The sequence below is a fragment of the Hylobates moloch genome, unplaced genomic scaffold (assembly GCF_009828535.3).
Source record: "Hylobates moloch isolate HMO894 unplaced genomic scaffold, HMol_V3 SCAFFOLD_2, whole genome shotgun sequence".
Taxonomy (NCBI): domain Eukaryota; kingdom Metazoa; phylum Chordata; class Mammalia; order Primates; family Hylobatidae; genus Hylobates; species Hylobates moloch.
The window spans coordinates 146,851,893-146,876,862 of NW_026652277.1; the positions used below are offsets into that span (position 1 = coordinate 146,851,893).

General features: G+C 34.4%; 1 protein-coding gene across 1 annotated transcript in view; it reads left to right on the top strand.

Annotated features, from left to right (window-relative positions):
• The window catches only part of LAMA2 (laminin subunit alpha 2), a 656,337-nt gene that overhangs the window by 360,902 nt on the left and 270,465 nt on the right, over positions 1-24,970 (top strand). The window contains exons 14-17 of the mRNA XM_058435730.1: positions 89-300; positions 8,680-8,791; positions 15,046-15,159; positions 18,550-18,677. Coding sequence (XP_058291713.1) covers positions 89-300; positions 8,680-8,791; positions 15,046-15,159; positions 18,550-18,677 — 566 coding nt within the window. The remainder of the gene's footprint in view (positions 1-88; positions 301-8,679; positions 8,792-15,045; positions 15,160-18,549; positions 18,678-24,970) is intronic.

The window sequence follows — 24,970 nt, forward strand, 5'->3', positions numbered from 1 at the left end:
GAGGATCCAAATATAGATATGTTTGACACTTTTGTACCCTCTTTTCAGTTTTACCCTTTTTTATTTCTTTTTTTTTTTCCCTTTTTAGGGTAATGACTTAAGAATCAGCACAGCCCAAGATGAGGTGTACTTGCACCCATCTGAAGAACATATTAATGTATTGTTACTTAAAGAAGAATCATTTACCATACATGGCACACATTTTCCAGTCAATAGAAGGGAATTTATGACAGTGCTTGCGAATTTGAAGAGAGTCCTCCTACAAATCACATACAGCTTTGGGATGGATGCCATCTTCAGGTAAAATCAAGAACTGCAGCCCCAACGTTCACACATTCATTTACTTTGGGGCAAAGGTGCAGGAGCCGCCCCAGGAGTGAATTTTTAAAGGCACCTAGGATTTGCTGTCTTCAAACAGCAGATAAGAACGGAACCCTAGTTTTCTGAAAGGCTTTCCCCTTAAACCTTTACAGTTGTAAATACCCAGAATAAATTTGTCTCGGTTTTTATTATTATTGATGATTCTTTCACAATTCTGTCAGAACATGTGATCAATTAACGATTCCTATATCGAGAAACGTTATATTGGAAAATAAAGTCTCCTTTATGATGGCTCACAGAGTGGGAAGCTAAAAAGATATAAATTCCAGGGCACCCCTATTTGGAAAGTGGTTTTTAAAATATTTCCTTCCAGTAGTTGTTAACTAGTTTCTGGCTTAATAGTATATAGATTGTAATAAGAAAAGTAAGTCTTTTCATTTAAGTAACCACCCATCTCACTATAAAACACTTTAAGACTATAACAACCATATGGTATAAAGGAAAGAATATGAACTTTGGAGCCAAACTGAATAGAAATTCAATAAGCTTTATTGCTTATGTATGTGTGACCTTTGGCAAGTGATTAAGTCTTGAGGAACGTTTCTTTTCAGTGTAAAGTGGATATACTAATGCCTACTTTTCAGGGTCTTTGTTAACATGATATGTGATAATTAGGAAAGTACTCATCACCTAGAACACTTTCAGTTTTTTTCTTGTTCTCCCCGCCCCCTTTTTTTTAAAGAGTGAACTCCCTGACTTGAACCAAATATGCTCGTGTCTGATTAACTGCTGTAAGCTGCTTTGTTTTTTTATTTTTAAAACAATGACATTTTTATCTGACAGAATTTTAACTTCAACTGTGTCTGAATGAGCTCTTTACCCTTCTCGTTTTCTACTCTAATAATAAATAACACAAGATGTCATAGGAACTTCCTTCTAAATCAGGTTAAGTTAGACATTCAAATGTGACCCCAGCCTGACACCCCGGTATACCTTTAATGAAAGCAATGTCTCCAATATTGGAGTTTTTATTGCTGACACCACCACCTCTCACCTCCCTGTCCCCCAACATTTCCCTGTGCTGCCTAGTTTGCCTTTCACTGGTAATATTTCAGCTTAGTCTAATCATCATTACCATTTCCCAAAGGAGAGAACTGCAGAATCATAAACAGAACCATTGCCAAACAATGTACCTCTTTTGCATAGGCAATTCTTCTAGAAGCTGGGTTAAAATGCTATGGAGATGAGAAGCAGCACTTAGGAATTAATTATGTTTTTCCCATTTAGTAAATAGAGATTGTCATGATGTTTAAACAGTACAAAGAGATGAGTCCTCCAGCTTTCAAAATGAATGACAACCAAATTGACAAAAAAAGTGGCTAGGGGGCTTATTTATTTTTGTCAGCATTGCTTTTCAGGCTAATTAATACAAAGACATTTCCCCCTGATTTATGTTGGATAGCTTCAGTGTCTACCCATCTTAAAATCACTGGTTTCGTTTGCAGTCTTCTGAGGTTTCGCCATACAGGAGGAATGCATTCACAGTGCGGCTCTGTGAAATGACACAAGAGCTAATCCAAGTAGGTGGCTACTTTCTGTCACCTACATTACCTAAAGCACTGTGGTTCAATAAGTAAAAGCCAATGTCAGATTTGAAACTCCTACCCACTCAGGTGAGCTGAAAGTCGGCATGAATCTGGAGTCAGTCAGTAAGCTTGTTATATTTTATGTTTGATCTACTAGTAGATTGAGTCATATTTGTAAAACATCACTTGAATTGATTTCAACTTGTCTTGCACAGTAGGCTTCTGACTTGGTATACTGTTTGTGTGCAAGCACCAGTAAATTGAAGCTCAACAAAAATTCATATTTAGACTTATTTACAGTGGATTTACTTCCGTGGCAGTTCTTTAAGCAAATGGGCTTAGGTTCCTCCAGTTATATAGTTAGATGGAATTGTATAACAGAAGGAGAACCGGACTACGGGTCAAGGATTTTGACTTTTGTTTTCAAGTCAGCTATTTAATAGTTGTAAACATAAGTATGGCTTTGACCTCTTTGGACTTCAATCACTTCATCTGTAAAATAAGGAGGAGGACAATTGCTCTGCCAACTTCAAAAGGTCGCTGCAAGAATTGAATTAGAGAGCTGCAAAAGCACTTGGCTAGTGGTAACCCAGCACACAAATATAAAGCATTTCTATCTTATCTCCTTCATCCCAAAGGATCATATTTTCTTCAAATACCATTAAGACTTAGAGACCTCTAGAGAAAGGCACGTACTGATATTTCCATACATATGACAGTCAGAGACCCATTAGATAAAATTAATTTATTTTCTTCTCGCTGTCCTCACTAGGAAGATGAAGGCACAAGTAGAAAACTTTTCATTCTTCTTTTAAGAATATAAGAGAAATCAACCTAACTGAACTGTGCATCTTTCACCTTTAAATTCTCCAAGCCTTGGATTTAGTAACATCCTTGGTCTTTCAATCAAGAAAGGCTTTTATGAAGCACCTATATTAGATATAGAGCTCTGCACAAAGTGCATTTTCCTCTTACTTTACAGTAGACGTTAGTAGACTTCACCAAATTTCCAATCTCATCCATAGGGGAGATTGCATTTCTCTAATCCTGGAGGGTAGATGTGTCACATGACTTGGTTTAGCCAATGAAATGTGGCAGAAATGATGTATTTTTTTTTTTTCCTGAGGTAAACATTGAATTTCCAATGTGAGACTTTCTGCAGCTTACTCAGCAACCAGAAGATTAAAAAACAGCCTGGGGCCGGGCACAGTGGCTCATGCCTGTAATCCCAGCAATTTGGGAGGCTGAGGCAGGCGGATCATGAGGTCAGGAGTTTGAGACCAGCCTGACCAACATGGTGAAACCCCATCTCTACTAAAAATACCAAAATTAGCCAGACATGGTGGCACGTGTCAGTAATCCCAGCTACTCAGGAGGCTGAGGCAGTAGAATCACTTGAACCCGGGATGTGGAGGTTGCAGTGAGCCGAGATCGCGCCATTGCACTCCAGCCTGGGTGACAGAGAGAAACTCTGTCTCAAAAAAATAAAAAAACAAAACACAACACAACAAAGCAAAAAACGAGCCTGGAATACTGATTTAGCACACAGAGGTCAGCCGCCCTAACAGTCACCCAGGCCTGTAGAGGATTTGACATGAGTAAGCCTTTGTTTTCTGTTAAGCCATTGAGATTTTGGAGTTGCTACCACAGCATAACCGAGTTCATCGTGACTTTATCATGATACAACTCATGAGTATTGCTTGAAAATAAATACAAAATCTTTTCAAGGCAAGATATTTTTACACAACTTTTAGTGTAGATTTTGGGGTTTGGGATCAAAAAAGATTATACAGAATTTATATAATAAATAATCTAGAAAAATTCTTGTGAACAAAGGAGTCTTTGATAATCATAGAAATAGTATTGATAGGTACACAGTATACCTCTGCCTTCTGAAGTTAATGATTTGGGTAACTACATTTTGAAGACATTTTACTGATAACACTAGGACTTAAAAAGATTTTTGCAGCTGCCTTGGCATCCGGCTATTGGTAAGAGGTGCAGCCAACATTTTACCCTATGTTTCCCTCCCATTATCTTTGACTACCTCCCAATGCTATTCTGTAAGTGTTGGATTTGTTCAGTCTGCAAATATTTACTGGGCACCTTCCATGATTATCTCTCTAAATCTCAGTTCCTCTTCTATACAATGGCAGAAACAATGTCTAAATTTCAAGATTGGCAATTAAGCGAAAACATAATGTATGTTAAGCACCTGAAATAGTATCCAACGTATGTTGGGAGGCAATGCAGGGTAACAAGGAGATCTCTGGTTTTGGAGTCATGCTTAGGTTTGAATCTATGCTGCACCCTTTGCTAATGGTATTGTGTTGGACAAGGCTCTTTACTCCTCTGAGCCTCAGATTCTTCATTTGTAAATGTGAATAGACATAGGTTGTTACATTGTTTATTGATACTTAAATGAAATGTCTTTCCAGCCTGTATCATAGTGCACAGAAGATAGTAGACAGTAAGTAGTAACTATTAAGAAGCAGTCACTCTAGGCTAGGCTGTAAGAATACAAAGGTGGACAAATAATCATTCAATTCAAATAAGGCATTGTACAGTAGAGAAGACAGATATACATATACATACTGTACATTTATGATAATATAAATAGTGCAGAAGAAGTGTGCACAGTGCATATAAATAGTGCAGAAGAAGTGTGCACAGTGCATACTGGTAGAACAAAGAAGGAAGAGATGAATTCTTGTGTTAGCATTTAATACACTTTTCATAAATGGCTGCAAAAGTATCAGTTTCTGTCAGTTACTGCTCTTACTTGATGTAGGATTGAAAATGTTTGGACAAAATATCTTGCTATATATATATATAGCAAATATATATAATTATATATAGCAAATATATATATATATATATATATAGTGGGTAGAAAAAAGACAATTGTAACATCAAGGGCATTTTTGTTGTTTTAAAGTATAATGTTCTGTGCTGGTTGTTTCACTGTATTATAGCATATCTTACTCTGGTGGGAAATGTAGTAAAACAAAAATATTGAGTTTAAGGCAGCACCAAGACAATGTTTCTGAAATAGTTCCAATATTTTTCACAGTAGCTTGTATAATTATGTCCTCTCTCTTCATCCATCATCTTTTCTGTATTTTCAAGGCATAAAAATAAGAAGGAATAGTCAGCTAAAGCATTTGACTTAGTTGACAATTCTTTGGTAGCTCATGCATCTCTAAAATTTAGTACTTTATTATTGCCAACATTATGTATTTAAATGAATGCAGCTTGATATCAAGAAAATGACCATATTGAAGGAAAAAAAATAAACTGCAGCCTTCTTCATGAGTAACACTTGAAACTGTTAAACACATTAAAATCCCATTTAACAAATAGCAGAACCTAATGAACACTGGGATTGCTCAGTGAATACTAATGTGGAATATTACTGGGAAAGATGTTTGAGTGTTGAAGTTTCTCGTAGCTCAAAATGGTTACACAGATTAAGGAGAGGAACATCTGTTGTTCAAAAGACAAATGAAATTTGTCAGTTCACTGAAAATATTTTTGTTTTTGTATCTTTTTTAAAACTGTTTCTTAAAGTAGTCAACTGCTCATTCTTCTATTTTGAAATTTCCAGAACTCTTTATTTGAGTTTTCATGTCAATTTTATATCAGAAATTCTTGGACTGTATCTAGATACAGTTAATCAATCTGCTGTTTAGTAAATTGTGGTGATCTGTTGTATGATAATCAACTAGTATATCAACCATGAAATCATCTAATTCTGAAATTAAAATGATCAGAATTATAGGTTTATCAAGTGACGTCCATTAATTCCAGGCAGTTAGATTTCACAGTACATTCAGGTGAGTTCTGGTCTCTGGCCTCAAGTTCTAATGAGAACAGTTTCCATTTATTTTCTATGTCAAATCAAACAAGTAATTTATATTTTACTTATCTGATTTTATTTATCTGAAATGTGGCTAGTAGGCTTTATTGTATCCTTTGCCATGGAGTTTGTTAGTCATTGTTTGTAATAGAACTGTTTTCCATTCATCTATTCATTTATTATTTAAGTATTTAGTCAGTTACTTTTGTATGCATCTATCCATCTATCTACCCATCCACCCATCCATCCATCCATCCATCCATTCATCAATTCACCCATTCAACAAAAGTCTACTGAACATGTATGGAGATGATCATGCTGCATATAGATGGCAAGATAGGTTTCTGTTCTCAAGGAGTAGCCCATAAGCTCATGCCAATATAAGTACTGTCTTTAGTAACTCTTCAAAACCCTGTTGTGTTAAGGAGACTTATCAGGCCCAGAAATTCTGTTTCTAGATATACATCCAAAAGAATTGAAAATAGGTATTATGTGTTTATGAATATGAATAGCAATATTATTTATGATAGCTCAAAGGTAGAAACAATCCAAATATTCATCAACTGATGAATGAATAAACAAAGTGTGGCATGTACATGCAGTGAATATTAGTCATTAAAAGGAATGAAATACTGATACATGCTACAATGAAGTTATCTAGAATAGGTAACTTCATAGTGACAAAAGCAGATTGTTAGCTTACAGGGGTTAGAGGAAGAGGGGAATAGAGAATGACTGCCTAATTGATTCTGGGTTTTCTTTTGGGCTGATAAAATGTCTTAGAATTAGATATATGTCGTAGTTTCACAACATTGTAAATGTACTAAATCACGGAATTCTACAATTTATTTTTTAAATTTTAAATAGGTTAGAAAATTTTCATCCTATCCCAAATGTCCAAGTTCCTCTCTATGTACAACTTAAAATGCTTAATTTTATGTGATGTGAATTTCACCTAAACTAATGACAAGAAAAATAAATGCCTGTGACACTGCATTTTTCATTGACAGGGTTCCTTGGTGAAGGGGGAAAAAAAAAGCATTTAATGATTTTCAAATGACACATGTAACTTAAACACTAGAGCAGTGATATTTGCCTATTCTAGTACATTCTACCAGGTTGTCCAAGATGTGCCCCGAGAGAATATAGCACTCGATTAATAGCGTTGGATGAGTTTATTTACAGGTAAAGATAATTTGCTTGTCTTTAGAGGGTACCATCTAGCACTCAGCAGCTAGGATGATCCCATCCAACTGCCTATATTTGGTGATTTCAGGGTTGATTTCCTTTTCTGCTTCCTGATCATATATGAGCTCATACATATTCAAAAGTACTGTCAAGTGTCTAGGATTAGCAAAGTGGGGGTAAAAGCAATGAAAATTTTAGAAATCTATTGCTGAAAAGCTTACAATTTGGATAAAGATCATCACTTTTGAAGATACGTTTACACCTTGTAATAAGCCTTTTAGCTTTGCTCTCTGGCTTGATTCCCAAATTCCCAGCATTGATTCCCAAATCTAACAAGTTATTTGGTAAGTGTGAATCACTGATCAACAAAAATCTACCATCATTCCTGAGAAAGGAACTGAAAATGCAGGCCATAGCAAGAATCAGTTGCTTCTTTCTTATGGTTACAAGATGCCATATTGTATGCTATAAAATGTCTATCAGTAATTTTTAAAACTAATTATTATGAGTCAATAGTAGTCATTTAATTATGTGCTCTTAGAGCTTATTTAAAATTTATTTTCATACACTAAAATGATTTGGAGATACAAATAGTGAAAAGTATATTTCTTGTAATGTTCTTGTAGTCATTTTTATTTGGTTGCAACAATGAAAATAGGTTAATAAAATGTCTAGTATTTCATAATAACCTACTATGTGTTACGTATTATACCAAGAAGTTTATATTCATTTTTCCTTTTAAATCAAGCTCATGGTGTATGGACTATCATATTATCTCCATTGTATAGAAGAAAAAATTCAGGCCTAGAAGGAATAAGTTATTTTCTTCTAGGCTACAAGGCTGGTAAATATCAGAGACAGGATATAAATCTTGGTCTATTTGACTCACAAAACTGTATTCTTAATAATTAAGCTTTTAAAATGTCCTTTTACACAAAAATAGAAAAAGCAAGTAAGATACCAATAACATTTATTTAAAATGTGAATGCATAATAAGAAAAGAAATATGTGTGTGTCAGCATTTTTTTCCAATTTTCCATTTGGCCAAACCAGCTTTTATCTAAAATAATGAGTTATGCCAAATCACTCTGCTAAAATCACCAGATTGTACAAAAGCACCAATGAAGTGAAGTCCATAGATACAGAGAACAATGGATTTAATTTAGGCCAAAAACAAATTCCAGAGATCATTCTAAGTCAGTCAACTGAGCACTTTGAGAAAGTTTAGCTTATACCAACTACAAACAAGCAGGTTTAGCTCTAAGAAAAAGAAAACAAAATTGTTTCCATCTTTTATTTCAATTTAAAAGCTAAGATGGAATATTAATATTGTCTACTTCTGCTTTCCTTGTTTAAGCACTAAAAGAAATCAAGCAGTCATTGGAATGTTTTCTGTTTTAAAAGACCTTTTAACTATATGATTTTAAAAATGTCTATCTCCAAAAAATGAAAATCAAAACACATAGCCAAGAGCCAAGAGACGAAGAAGAACATTCTCATGTCTGTTCAGCATTTGGAGGTGGTGGTGATTGTCAGCACTTTAGACTGAGCCAACTTGACCTAATGTGACAAACGACCAGAGCTTTTGGTTATGGTATTCATCAGCTTCCTTTCTCAGCATACATAATTGGCTTATATTTATGTCATTGTTGCTGTACGATTCCTACAGCTGTATAATACCTAAGATCTTTACTTATTCACCATCTCTTTTTTCCTCTGCCATAGGTTGAGCTCTGTTAACCTTGAATCCGCTGTCTCCTCTCCTACTGATGGAAGCATTGCAGCAGCTGTAGAAGTGTGTCAGTGCCCACCAGGGTATACTGGCTCCTCTTGTGAAGTAAGCTTGGGAGAATGTATCCTTAGTGCATTTAAAGTTCCCTCAACATTGCTTTCAATAACCTATTCTAATAAGAGCTGTTTTTTCCCATCAATAATTACACAAATAATGTGTATCACTTAAAAACAAAACTTGAATGTCTACCAAAAGCCGTGGCTTTCAATTAGAGTATTAACCACATAATTTCATCTTGTAACTCTTTCTCTCTGAGATATTTTGCCTGTAACTGAAAATCTGATGTTTCTGTCTTTACTACATATTTGATCTATTGTATGCTGGATGGTAGCAGAATAGCACTTCAAAATATTTTCTCTTCGTTTTCATCATAATGTTATCCAAAATTTAGCACTCTATTTTTTTACTTTTCTCTCATTTTTTAATTCTGTATCACACTTTTCCTCTACTTCATTTCTAAGAATACAACCAAATCACAATCATCTGAAGCATACAATCTTCAGAATGTCAAGAATATAATATATGGAAAAAATACCTTGATATAGAAAATTGCCTACAGGTCTTTGATTTGTTTAGCACCTAATGTTTGAGATATTTATTGTTGTCTCAATATCCTAGATTTATAATAAGATTAATGGTTCTTACTTAATACTACAGTGTGTCATCTTAAGGTAACAATTTTTATTTGCTTCTGTATATTTTCTTTTAGGTTGTGTGAAAACTGGTTTTACTTGAAACCTGGTCAAAAAATGTGAACACTATTTCCTTGACAGAGGGCATGGCTTGCAGATAAATAGGAGCTTAGTTTCTTTAAAATGGTGCCTTTAAGGAATCATTTGAGTGTACTGAGATGTTCCACTTCAGAACACTACCTCATTATGCCATTTATAGAAATACTCTAGGCATTGCTTTGTCAGTTCTCTCGTACTTTTAAAATAATGCATACATCTAGAGATACGCAGTCATATTCATGACAGCTGTGTTTCCTTTAACTGAGCTCAGATTCACCTTTCTAGAAATAAAACTAGATACAACTTATAGAAGTACTTGCTTTTCCAAAATTCATGTAGATAAGAGAAAGATAATTATGGATATCAGTTAGCTATGTCAACCCAAATTTGATTTTACATATAAAATACACAATATATTTGATGAAACAAGAGCCTTTCGCTCTTGATTCCAACCAGACTGCTCTATTTGAACTTTTAAGATCCTCTCTCAATTGGCTTAATAAATAACTTAATTCTACTCTTGATTTAAGGCTTGCTTCCACATACTTTATTCTCATCCTTTGCATTATCTTTTATACAAGTTCTAAATGCCCATTGAATATAAAATTACTTGAATATTACAGTTGCTTAATTGGCTATGCTTTTAGTCTCCTCCTCACCTTCAAAAATATTTTTGATACATTCTAGATATGTTTGATAAATTCTGTAAATTTACCTGTATAAATTACCAATAAGTATATACAACATAATCCCTGTCCTTATGGAGCTAACAATCTGTTTAGGGAGACAATAAATACCTATGAAAAATGGGATCTCAGCACTATATAATTAAGGGAGCAGTATGTTCCACAGAACACACATGCAATAATCATTCAGAGGGATGAGCTACTGCAGTGGAGAGAGATGTAAAGTGTCCTGGAGTGGAGAAATCTTAAATTGGATGCTAAATAATGGTAATAGATAGATAGAAGCATGTGAGTGTGAAAAAAAAAAGGAGCGATAATAAAAACTTCCTGTATCTGTCACACAATAATTGTTTGATAAATAAAGTTACTTTGTAATCCATAAAAGAACTTAATTGAATCCAGAGGCAATGAATTTTGGAACTTTGGATTTTCTCTCTGACTTCTTCATATCTTCTACTCTGAAATTAATTCATTTTTTTCTTTATCAAAATTTCTGTCCCTAAATTCACTATTATTCAGTCCTATCCTTTCATTATTTCATTTGCTTTTCAGTTAAGTGTGGTTTGTAAGGCCATTCTAGCCTTGTTATCACTAATATCCTGGGATCCCTTAAAAGCTGAGTAAACGCCAAAGACCATTAATGTCTTAATTCCAGCTTGCTGAGAACCTCTAGCCAAAAGCAGATCAAATGACTCCATTGTAGACATTCTCTTTTACTTCATTTGGGGCCACAGTGTTGATTCAGAATCTTTTTTCTCATTTCTACTTGACTTCTTATAAAGTGTTCTACAGTTAAATCTTACAAAAATTTTCTTACTTTCATAGTGCTGTCATCATAGATTTCACTTGACAGATGAGACAGGTGGTATACTATTAAAAAGAGTTTTAGGCAATCTCAGTTTCTTCTTCTATGTAATGGAAATAATATTAACCACCTCATAGAATTGTTTGTTTGTTCATACTTTCATTTAGCTGACTAGTATTTGATGAGCATGTATTTTGAGACAAACAAGACCCTACACATGGAAAATAATGCCATTAACAATACAGATATTGTCCCTGTCCTCAAGGACGTTGCATTGAGTGGTAACATTAACGATATGCCAGAAAGCAAATATAAATAAGTGTGACAAATTCTAAGAATGAAATAAACAGGGTTCTATGATAAAGTTACTGCAATTGGTTGTATGAAGTTTAGAAAGTCTACTTTGTACGAGTTTGTCAGGAAAGGCTTCCTGAGGTGGTGACAGCTAAATGGAGTGTTGAAGAAAGAGAGGGACAACGATGTAAAAAGAGCTGCAGAGGAAGCAGTGTAGATCGTGGAGTCTGTAAGGACTGGAAAGAAGGAGCATGGCTGGAGCTTTGTAAGCAAGGGGAAAAGTGGGACGAGATGTAACTGGAAAAGCCAGGCCATTAGGAGCTTTGCACATATGATAAGAACAGAGCATTTTATTCTCATGGCGTGGAACATCATTACAAGCCTTTTAGCAGAGTAGTGGAGTAATGTAATGATCTGATTTACATTTTTGGGTTTTGGGGTGTTTTTTGTTGTTTGAGACAGGGTCTTGCTCTGTCACCCAGGGTGGAGTGCAGTGATGCTGTCATAGCTTACTGCAGCCTCAAACTCCTGAGCTCAAGTGATCCTCCTGCCTCAGCCTCCTGAGTAGCTGGGACTACAGATGTATACCACCATGCCCAGCTATTTTTGTTTGTTTTAACAGAGACAAGATCCCAATATGTTGCATAGGCTGGTCTCGAACTCCTGAGCTCAAGCAATCCTCCCACCTCAGCCTCCCAAAGTTCTGGGATTACAGGCATGAGCCAACTCACCCAGCCTGAGTTACATTTTTTTGAAGAAAGCATTATGGCTACAGTAGGAAGAATGTGTCTTAGGAAGGCATGAATGATAGGAAAGAGAAGGGTTAATATGTAGTTGCAGTGGAACACAGCAATGACAGTGGTTGCTGTTAGGATCATGGCAGGGGATATAAAAAGAGTTAGCATATTCTATATATATTTTGATAGTAGAACAAATAGGACTTACTGATTCAAGACTGTATGTTAGGGGAGAGATTAAAGAAATAAAGAGTTTAAGAATGAGTCATAGATGACCAGTTTGAACGATTGATCAGTTGGTTGTGGTGTCATTTACTGAGCTGAGGAATAGTTGGTGGGGGTGGAAGAGGGGCATGGAATCCATAGTCCAGTTTAGAAATTTTCTGTTTGAAAAGGCTGTGAAGTGTAAATGTCAATGTGTGTTTATAATATTCAGGTCTTAAATTCAGCATGTCTGTCTGGTCTAGAGATGTGTTTTGGAAGGCATCATAAACTGTGGAACTGAATAAAATTACCCAGGAGAAAGTGCAATTGATTTAAAAAAGAGAGAAAAATAACCCAGCCCAAGCCCTGAGGAGCTCCTGACATTAAGAAGCAGGGTCAAAGCAGAGGAGACAGCAAAGAAATATGGTAGAAATTTGGGAAGTGTGATGTCATGGAAGTTGAGAAAAGAAATTGTGGGAGGAAAAGGAGTCAGCTAGGCCCAAGGCTGATGAAAGGTCGGATAAAATGCAATTGTAGAATCATCCATCGAATTTGGCTGCATGGAATTTGGTGACAAAGACAAGAGCAGTTTTAATTGAGAGGTGGTGACACAAAACAGATTAGTATGGAATGAAGTGTGAAAAAGAGGTGAGGAATATAATACTTGTTAAGTGTAGTGTTACTGAAAAGAAAAACATAGATGACTAGAAAAGTTATATGAGGCTAAGAGGACAGTTTTGTCATTTGTGTTTTGTTTATTTTTGATGGAGACACTAGATCATATTTTTTTGTGCTGATAGTAATGACCCAGTAGAAAAGAAAGTTATTACTAATGCATCAGAAAGAGTGAATATTGAGAAGACATCAGATGCTGGAATCAGATGACAAGTGGAATAATATTCCTTTAGGAGGAAGGACCCCACGTTCCCCACATCACTTGTTTGGAATGGGAATATGGCAACAAGGTTTGGAAATATATGCTTAGATCTCTGGACTTGTTAGTGCAAAGACAGCTTTAATTTTTTCTGTGAGTAATAAGATAAAATCACTGGCTAAAAGAGAGGTGTAAGGAGTTGGGAAGTTCGAAGAAAGAAGACATGGTATGAGTACTGCATTTGCAGAGTATTAAAACAAAAAAAAACTTATTAGGGAAAACTTCATGAATATCTGTCTGAAAACAGTAGATTAGTTCTCTCCCTTTTCTCAACATCCTTAATTTCTACCCCCTTATGAATATGTAGCTTCACCAGCTTTTAAAAATGTATATTACAGAAGGAAATCACTTCTATAGTGAATCTAGGGAGGCAAAAAATTTAATGGGGAGAAATGGGAAGGGATTTAATTGGGAGAAATGGAAACGGAACAGGACAGAAATTTGACAATTTTGGGTTGGTTGTGGGGGTTGAACAATGAGAACACACGGACACAGGGAGGGGAACATTATACACTGGGGCCTGTCGGGGGCTGGGGGGCTAAGGGAAGGATAGCATTAGGAGAAATATCTAATGTAGATGATGGGTTGATGGGTTCAGGAAACCCCCATGGCACGTGTACACCTATGTAACAAACCTGCACGTTCTGCATATGTATCCCAGAACTTAAAGTATAATAATAATTTTAAAAAGAAATTCGACACTTTTTGGTACTGCTCAAATTAAGGGGAAAGTTTATTTTATTTTCAGATATGAAGTATCAGTACATAAATTTTTTTATGTGTTTGTTATTGATGTTCAAATTTGAGAGTCCTCATATCCTGAGGCAGAAGGAACATTTCCACGGACACGTAACACAATTCTATATCCTTTATTACTTCAGTGGTTTCTCTTTTGTTTCCTTTTTCAACTGGAAAAGAAGGGCTTTTCATGATATATGATGTTGTACTCAACCATCCAGAAATATAGTAAATAACCCACAAGATGCAATTTCACTGGAGGGGGATCATAAGCTCTTAGAGGGCAGCAGTATTTGCCTCGTGCTTATTTTGCATCTCATCCACTTTGTAGTAATCCCCACAGATGGAAAACTTAATTAAGGATGATGGGGAACTTAGAGCAGGCACTGACACAGGGAATCTAAGACTCAAATACGCTGTTTTAATCAGAATTCAGTTTTTATATAATAAAGTTTCACGTTTTAAACAAGGAATGAAAAATACAAGCAAAGTTATGGAAGAATGCCATAAAATAAGCTATCAAGAATGTGAGAAATAAATCATAAACTTTTTGTGTAAATTTGAGAAAGCATAATAGGATGGAGGAAATTTAGCATGAAATACATGAATTATATATGTGTAGAAATTAGCTGTGTACATGGTCAAATATAAATGTGAGTGCTGCCTTTCTTCCAAATCATGTCAAAGACTTTTTGGAAATGATGAAGTTAAGAGCAATTAGTATGTGGGCAAGTGAACACATTCCAGAGGATCAAAATTGCTTGGGATGACATTGGGTACTCTCTTAGGCTAAGATTATCTGATGAGTCCTTTTATATCAGCTGCTTTTTTTACAGTACTTTTTCTTCTATTTCCTGTCTGTGCCTTTTACTTTGAGACTGTCACATTTCACTTCTTTATATCTCTGCTTTATTTTACCATTTCAGAAGCGACACCAAGCTAATGCATCCTCTAATCTCATACCTGCCAATAACACTAAGGTCAGTGCAAAGCCCCAATGTCAGGAGGAATAGCTCTGTCGCAATGTTTCAATAATGGCAATGCTTTGACAAGCACATTTGATGAGTTTCCTACCTGTTATTTTCTATTATCAGAAAACAAACACAAACAAACAAGAACACCTTTTTGTTTTAATCTCCAAGACTGACTAAAGCCTTATCTTTCTTTCAGTCTTGTTGGCCTAGGCACAGGCGAGTGAACGGCACTATTTTTGGTGGCATCTGTGAGCCATGTCAGTGCTTCGGTCATGCGGAGTCCTGTGATGATGTCACTGGAGAATGCCTGGTAAGTGCTGTCTTCTTTGGGGGTGCTGATTGACAAGGCTGAAATCACCTCAACAGATGCTACAATTCAGTTACTACCCTGGGGACCTTAAACACTTGAGTCAAGAAGTGCTTTAACAAAGATCTTTGTATTGAACTGAATTGGAACTGAGAATGCTCTTTCATATGTGATCTCCCTAATGAGTATGAGGAAGTGTTTATTCATATTAATCCAAGAATTAAATTAAAATCAGATATATTTTTATAAGGCATAACTTATGATTGGAGATATAACTACCATGAATATATATGGTTTCACTTCCTTCCATAAATCTGTGAAAAGTACAGTGTACTTTTAAAATAGAAAATAATTTATATCCCCATAATATGAAAAGTGTAAAATATAACCTTTATAGTAAACATAATTAAGGTTTCCTCATGTTGAAAATGAAAACATACTACATATTTTTATTTAAAATATTCAGAATTTAACTAAACACATAGTGTCATTTGTAGTTTGAAAATAAAAACAATATGTAATACATACTCACCAGAGCTGCTTCTCCTTTACAATTAAGTCTAAGCTTTAACCAGAAAATAGGCTTTATAAAGTGCAAAGCACTTTCCATCCTGCTAAGAAGCCTTAGGATTGGAGAATTACACTGAATAGACCATTCTGATTAACTCAAGGGCACATTAGTTTTATATTGTCTGACATGGCATGAAGCTTGAAACAACACTTCTCATTTCATTAGTCTTGCAGAAACACAATTTAAAATGGTGCCAATTTAGGAGGATATCATACTCTCATTTCCCTGAAGAATTTAAGGCGGACTCTGTTATCTGTAATTCTTAATGTTCTATCTTTCTCTTGCTCATTTTCTCCCATTTCTCTTCTACTTAAAAGCTTCTGGGAAAAATCCAAAATGAAAATTCAGGGCTTTTGTTTCAGTGTAATTTGGCATTTCGCTTTATTGATGCTCTTTCTCTTTTCTCTATATAAGATTTTGTTTAATTGCATTGCATTATAAAGCATGAGAGCCTTAATTTGTGGATCAGTAGATTTTTGACATGACATTTTTATGAATAGAAAGACTAAGTGATTTTCATTTTAATTATGCCATAAGTCTTTTAAAATGTACTTTGGGAAAAATATTGGGTTACCTTTAAACACTTTACTAACATGCAGTAGGAAATAATACTCAGTCCAAAACTGACATGGAATTGTTTTACTTACCCTAAGAAGACAAAAATAAGTATGTCATAATACCAAACTCATAATGTTCCCTATAGTCATGTTTCATGTTGAATTCATTAGGATAAAATCAAATCAAATTTTCATGCTGAATTCATTAGGATGAAAGCAAATTAGTCCATTTGGTGATGTGATATTTCTAAAACTAGAAGCCTTTTTTAACTAATAAAACAGTGTCATTCAGCATAATTTTGAGAGAAAGAAGGGAGAGAACAGACCCTACTAATGACACCTAGTTTACTAATTTTGTTTCATGAACAGAGAGATATGAGGTCTCCTTCAAATAAGAGAGTGATCTTGAGGAAACAGTGGACATCTTGATGATAAAGACAGAATCTGATGTTTCCTGAATTTTCCATCATAGCTAGTAAATAGGTAATCATGTAGGATATATTGACTTTCAAGTGCCCTTTCTTCAAAATAGTATTGATAACTAAGTGCTGATATTCCATTTTGAGTATATGGGTTCTGATATAATACACAAAGAGAAGAATATTTGAATGTTGCTCATCTAGGGCATTCTTACTGTTCAGTTGACCCTGCATTTTAGCTTCTTGTTTATTTTTCATGGTTTTTACCCAGCATTAAATAGCATGGTTTTTACCATGAAAAATAAATTTATAAATTTATAAAGCTTAGCTTGCTTTACAATTTGATTATAAATTATCTGAAAAATATTTTTGGCACCAGAACAAAATCTAAACTTCTGCAATAGTGTAGGTCTATATTAAAAAGACATTTTAACTCGAAATGCATTTGAAGTAAGCCAGGAAGTATTCAATGTCACATGGAAAGATTGCATGCTTGCTTCTTCTCATGGTTCTTGTGATATGTAATGTGAGCAAAATTTTGTAAAGCACTTTTGTAACAGGACACCTGTAAAAATAACCAATCCATCAGAGTGAAGCTTCCATCTTTTTGTTTTGATTTCCATTATGTAGGTTGTCTGATGCAGTTTTCTGGTTTCCACTACAAAAGTACTTGAGTTTTAAGATGATTTTCATTTAATGAAACGTGATATTAGAAAATGTAAGAACTACATGTTATTTCTCTTTTAAATCAATAATTGGAAATAAAAAACCCTCTCAATTATGCAAGATTTTCAGTTGAATGTTAGAAATACCATTTTCAACATGTTTAAGGCAAAATTAATTTTTGATTCAATTTTTTAAAACCTTTAATTATTTGAAGACATAATTTTAGTTGTATCAGTGAGATAACATGCAAATAATTTTACAAAAAAACAAGCAATTCTTTAGTAATAGCTTAGTTTAGCTAAACTTAAAAATTGAAAGGAAGTAAAACAAAAATCAAATCAGGGGAAAAATCTTTCTTCAAATGGATCTTTTAATGCACGTTAAATCCCAATATACTGCGTTATTAAGGCAACTATTCATAGTGAAGCTGACCTTAATGCTATCTTTTAAAAAGTTTTGTTAAAAATAAATTTGAGAAAGAATTTTAAATAACTTAGAGAAAAGCCTGTTTTCAAATATCACGTTACTACAGAAATACATATTCACATTTAGTTGATGAAACTGGCATGTGATGTTTAAAATTTTTAATTTTCTCAATGTTTAATTATGAGTCAAGTAAGCTTCTCACAGATGTAATATAGTAGTGCATTGTCCAAACCATCAGAGTCCACTGAGGCCAAAATTAATGTCTGAGCTAAGAGGGCATAGCCCCGGGGGATTTGTATGATTAGCCACAGTTCCCATTAAATCAGCAATTTCAAGCTGAACAATTGATTTTTACCTAGAATCAGCTACAATTTCCATTAAACATATGTTATTAGTGCTCTACGACTACACACACACACACACACATACACACACACACACGCTCGTGCGTGCAATATCATGTATTTTCTTAAGGAAAATAAAAAATGAAGTAAGATTTGCATAATGAAAAACATTAAAATGAATTTCAATCATCTTTTTGTAAGTATGCATATGCTGAAACTACTGTGTTGTTTATAAGCTAGATATTAAATTAACTTTCAGTGCTATTTCCCTGCTGTAAAATTGACCATTTAACATGGAAAAATTATTCTTCCTGGCAGGGAGCAGGCTAATGACTTCGTAGACCTATTTTTGGCAACATGTTGATCCCTGACACCCAAATAATAAACTCTGGTGCTCATTTCTTTCTCAGAACTGTAAGGATCACACAGGTGGCCCATACTGTGATAAATGTCTTCCTGGTTTCTATGGCAATCCTACTAAAGGAACCTCTGAAGACTGTCAACCTTGTGCCTGTCCACTCAATATCCCATCCAATAAGTAAGTAACAAACTTACCCCTTGAATAAGTTCAGCATCCATTTCTGCAAGTACACTTTTCATAGCAAATATACACTTCCTCTTATCCCATGTAACTAAATAATAAACACAGACATGAATTTTTTCAGGAAAATAATACGAATTTTTTCAAACCTAAGCTATTTAAAACTATGAGGATTTCTAAGAATTTGTAATTTTTTTAGCTCTAGTTTTGGTGATTTAATTTCTAAGAGTAGAACTCAAATAGAATTTCTACACCAATTCCAAAGAACATAAATATTTTATACAAACACATACATGTGCATGCATGTACACACCTACACACAGACACATACCCATCTTCATACCTTAATAAAAGCATACAAATACAGCTAATTTGGGTTCTACCCATACACTATTTTTTTGTGAATCTTGGACAAGTCATAAACCTCTCAAAAAGTAAAATGAAGGGACTGATTTAACTGACTTTTAAGCACCCATTCTATCCCTTCTTTTTAGAAAAATTCGTTGTTCACCTGGAACAACCACCTCTTAGAGCAGATTTAAGAAAACAAACAACAACAAGAAAGAACGCTTTACTTCCTCATTTCCTTACCTTTTAGGGGAATGCTATATCTGGCCACTTGAATTCACATTCCCTCAGGGCAGCCATCTCTCAGTAAACAGCTAAGCACACCCCAACCAAAAATGTTGTTTTGTTTTTAAATTGGGATACTGTGTTGAATAAAAATCAACAATTTTTACTCAAAAGTGATTATAAATAACTATACTTTTAAATAAAAGGAAATTCTTTTCTGAAGAACTCTCTTAAAGGTGAGCTTAGTGCTTAATAAAGTTCATATCGTATTGTACAGTTTCCAGCTATCTCTAGGCACTGTGACAACACTGACGGAGCAAAAATTTTCAATGATCTTGAAGGGACATCTGTCAGCTATAGTCTTTTAATGTGAAGATGTGATCAAGTAGGTCATACTTCAAACTCTTACCCGGAATGCACTAATTAAAATGGTCTTTTGTTAGATTCAATGAATACTATAAGCTAAAGACTTTGAGATAATTCTAACATTAAGTTTAAATGTTCTCCTTGGAACTGTGCTTCCCACTGTTAATCCACATGAAATCCTTATCCTCCCAATGACCTTCTTTACTCAGAATTTTTTACCTTACTCAATGTTTGGAAAAGAAGAGAAAGCACTGCTATTTAATAAAAGCAGACTACTATATTCTAGGCCAAACACTATATTTGGTATTATTTCACCTTCAACTGTAACTCAGTAAGGTAGATATTATTATCCTCATTGTATAGATTAAGAAATGAAGGCCATCAGTAGAAAAATGGCATTATGGTGCAAATTCTAGAGCCAGACTCTTTGGTTTAAATGCTGAATTCCATACTTTCCAGCTGTGCAACTTTAGGCAAGTCACTGAAACTCTCTGTGCCTCAATTCTGTCATCATTAGTTATAATAATAGGACTCTCATAGGGTTGATGTGGGAAAGACATAATTAAAATGTGTAAACCACCTGAACTGTGACTGGATATGATGAACCCAATCTAAGAGCTGATTGTTATTAACCTGCTCAGAGTCATAAAGCATTAAAGTGTCAGAGCTGGAATTTTAGTTTTAAAATCCATGTGCTTTCCAAATCTCTATGGTCTACAATGAAGACCTCTTTAAAAAAAAAATACACACTGCATTTTAAGTGATAACACTAAAAGCAATAATTAATTCATTGGATAAGTCAATTTATCTAGCAAAGTTTTGAGAAAATAAGACATTGGTTTAATGCAGGGGTCCTCAACCATCTACGGCCTGTTAGGAACTGGGCCGCCTAGCAGGAAGTGAGTGGTGGGCATTACTACCTGAGCTCCGCCTCCTAACAGATCAGGCAGGCATTAGATTCTCATAGCAGCTCGAACCCTATTGCGAACTGCACCCGCGAGGGATCTAGGTTGCATGCTGCTTATGAGAGTCTAACTAATGCCTGATGATCTGACGTGGAACAGTTTTATCCCAAAACTCCTCCCCTGCGTCTGTGGAAAAATTGTCTCCAACAAAATGAGTACCTGGTGCCGAAAATGTTGGGGACCACTGGTTAATGTATAGTAGTGATCATTTCCAGGGCCTAAGGCATCAGCCTAAATGGGCTCAAAACTGAAGATTCTTTAACAACCAAGGATGTTAGAGAAGAGGAAGAAGGCAAGAGAGAAACCTGTTGGAAAATAATTAATATAGGAGAACAAATGAAATATATTCCTTCATAATTAAAGGCTACTCAAGCCTATGATAGTCATAACATGACACAAAACCTGCACTTTGGTATGTATGCGAAGGGTTAGATCACTCAATGGAAGACCTACTCGTTTGCCATGGCTGAATGGCATTCTCTTAACCATCTTCATTTACATGAAACTCATTGTTCATGACTAACTTGCATTTGAGGAAAGCAAAAGGATTGCATCTGGCCACTGGTATTGCATCTCCTTCTCAGCCAAGATGTCATGAACATTAGCACCACTATCAATCCAGCAGAGCTGGCTGCCCATTGCACCACATGAATTCCAGCTGAATACATATTAGAATTATATAATTGATTGAATATGTAAACCCTATGGATTTACCCTCAAGTCTGACCAACATTACTATAAATGCAGAGGAAACAGGGAGATAATTTTGCTTGGATAATTATAGGCATTCATGACCCATTGTTGTCTCTTTATTTGTTGTGCATTTACTTGGATAATGGGTTCTAATTGCTGTTACTGAAAAAGAAAGAAAGTCTGCAAGCATTAAAACACAATCCATCAGTGCCAAAGGGATTGGGGTTCCAGTGTCCAATAATGTTATTTCCTAAAAGATGTGTATTCCAATTTGGTATAATTATGTTGATCCTGATTTTTAAAAATGCATATAACACAGTGATAACAATACCAGTAACACCAAGTATTTAATGATTCTTTCATTTTCAAAGTGCTTTCACTTAGAGTAATTAATAATTATTAGTAAATATTAATAATTAGCAAATTATCAAATATTAATATTATAAAATACTAAAATTAGCAAATTACTAAATAATAATTTTACTTTTAGTAGTAGAATTGGGACTAGAGTAGCAATCTATTTTAAATTCCAGCTTTCAATGTGGCATTTTAACAAGTAGAAAGAGAGGGCAGTGATAATTCACTTAGTTTATAAATCCTAGAAGTTTTGTGAGAGGGTTATAATGTCTTTTACATTTAAAACAATTTTACATTTAAAACACTAGAAAATTATCATAGTTTAGCTGCAGAACTGTGATGAGAAAAATCCGTTTTCATCCAACAACCTGAAATGTTTAAAAAAAAAATCACTAAACAAGATACTTAATGACCTAGGGAAACTACCTTTTAAAAAAGGTTTTATATAAACATTACTGTTATAATGTAAGCTAGAAACTCTGAGATATGAATTGAATATTTGCATATAATCATGAAGATGGGATTTTAATTTCCACGGGTTATTCAGAGAAAAATAAAAGGGGGGGACCTAAAGGTTGCCGCAACCTTCGAGGGAAGTCTAAAGCTTAGTGATAGTTTTACCTTGGTGATTTATCTATTTAATCCCTGGTCATAAATCTTATAGATCACAAGCATTTTGGCTCCAAATTTCTTAGATAATATTGCTAAATAAATCAAATATGTAAGAAGATAGAGATAGATTGGTATAATTATTATGATGTATGAATACAGAGAAGCATATAATATTTAAATTATACATATATATCAACGTCATCAACTATTTACGGTGATCACTGTGCTTGGCATTCTCATCTTGTTGATGTATATATTCTAGCTATAGATTGTAACTAGGCAGTAAAATTTATCTGGAGAGAAGCAAATAACAATGTAACTATTTCAAATGTTTATATTCATTAATTTTTGGCATCACATAGCTTATAAGCTAAATAAAATACGAAAGAGATATGTGAATCTCTGCCTTTGAATACTGAGGATGTGTTTGAATATATAATATTATTGAAGTTGTTATAGAGTTTCATCAGTTATAAAATATATTATTGGCACAAGGCTGGACAGAGACAGGCCCTCAATAAGTTCTATCTCCTAGTATCATTGTAAACACTACTGGTTTGTGTGGGTCAGGAATGCTGAAATTCAAGTTTTTGAAAGAATGAAACTCAAATTCGAGTTGACCTTTGGGCTCATTCAATAGATTGTTTGAATGCACATTGTTAAAATTAATATACAGAAATATATTCCAAGACAATAGGTAAACTTAAGGAAACTTTCAATTCAACCATATTCTCTAGAAAATTGAGAATGCTCTAGATGTTTTAGTGCTCTTTCCTACACATTGTTTTATGTCCACATGGGAGATTATGATGGGTCTTCCTGGTTCCATATACCAAAGGAAAAAACTAAAGTTCAGAGAAATTAAGTGCCTTGATAGTGATTATACAGCTTGCTTGTGGCAGAACCAATATTGGAGCTCATATATTTTGTCTCACCTCTCTGTGCTTCTTCCAATGGGGCTACAGTAATAGAAACAATTACAGAAACATTGAAAAGAAGCAAAAAAAAATCAATAGAATTTAATATCAGACAAACTGTAAATGTTCACTGTAAAAATCAGTAAATCCTCACTGTTTGGCAAGAGTTATGTTAACTATGCTACATAATTACAGTTACATTAACAGCTATGTTAATGTAAGGGACTAAAGCACAATGAGAAAACTGCACATTTAATTCTTTATTAACTAAATACCTTTAACGTTAAATCAACATACCTTAATTTGTTTAAAAATTTGTAAAAAAAAAGGCAAAGTTTTTAAAAAAATTAATAAATTGTATCTATAATTTATTATGACACTATGCTGTCATGCTTTTTCAGTATAAAAGGGTTTATCAAATCAATCATATTATTCCATTTTGCAGAATGGGAAACAGGTTTAGAGAAATATATCGTTCAAAGACATACTTAGAAAATAAATCAAGTCTAATTAAAAAATGTAATTGTGGAGATTAAATCAGATTTCATAGTACTTAAAGGTAATTAAAGAAATAAGTGTTTGCTTAATGATTCTCCTGAGAATAAGTAGGAGAGATCATTGAACTGAAGAAGAAAAACTTAGAAACTTCAGAAATTTATGACGCTAACACCAAAATCATGAAGTAAATGAATTTTTTCTTTTCCTCCTCTTCCTCTCAGTCCCTGCCCCTTTTCAGTTACATGTGAATATTCTCATTACCCTCATCTCCAGCTTCTCCACTGACACTGTGTAGCCACTCAAAATGGTTTCTCTTATCCTACCCAACTGTTCAAGATAATAATTAGTTGAAAGGAGTCCTGATCCCCTGTTGTGTATGCAAATACAAAACATGCCCTGATTTTCTAACCCTAATGATGGAAGTTTTAATTTTATACCCATGATTAAAGGAGTGCTTGTTTTATATCACATACAATCCCAAGAAGCAATTCATTATGTTTTCTTTCAAATGCATGACAGTTAAAGACACACAAAATATTCTCACACATGGACTTAATATGTGTTTAATTTTATTTTAGAGTATTGGATTAACTCTCTGTGGGAGCATTTTACGTTAGAACTGAATTTCAGGACCCACAGGAGAACTTTCCCTAATGTCTGATAATCAGGAATTGTTGAGCTTCTATTGAGCAATTGTTTTGCTTTTGGCTTCTGGCTGCTCTGAATCAGGCCAGATGCCAGCAGGGATGGGGAGAAATTCTACCCAAAATCCGATGGGTGCAGAAACACATTTACTCATGCCTAATAATTTTTTAATTTGTTTCACTCCTAGGACTTTGGTCTACCTGATGCTTTCCAACAACTAACACAGATCCTCAGTCACCATTCCCAGTACATTATTCCCCTGCCCACCCTCTTTTCACCTGCTAGACAACCTTATTTACCTGTTGATTGTTCCCTTTTGCGTTAGCTGTGAAAAACCTCAAAGCCAAATGTTGATCCACCATTATCAAATGAACGCAGGTTATAACATGCATTTTGAATTCTAAATATACCCTTGAGTTTATCTTTTTTTTAGTATTTTTTTCTCTTTAACCTTGCTTTATTCTTAATAAACATATTTTGACAGATAGAATTAAATTCTTTTTAGAACAAGGTTAATTGTTTCTGTATGTATGCATTCACATACATAAACATATATAGATTGTTGACATAGTCACATGTATACACATGTATGTACATATATATATGCATACATATATACATGCTTATAAGTAGATCATTACAAAAATAAAAGTATATATTCAGC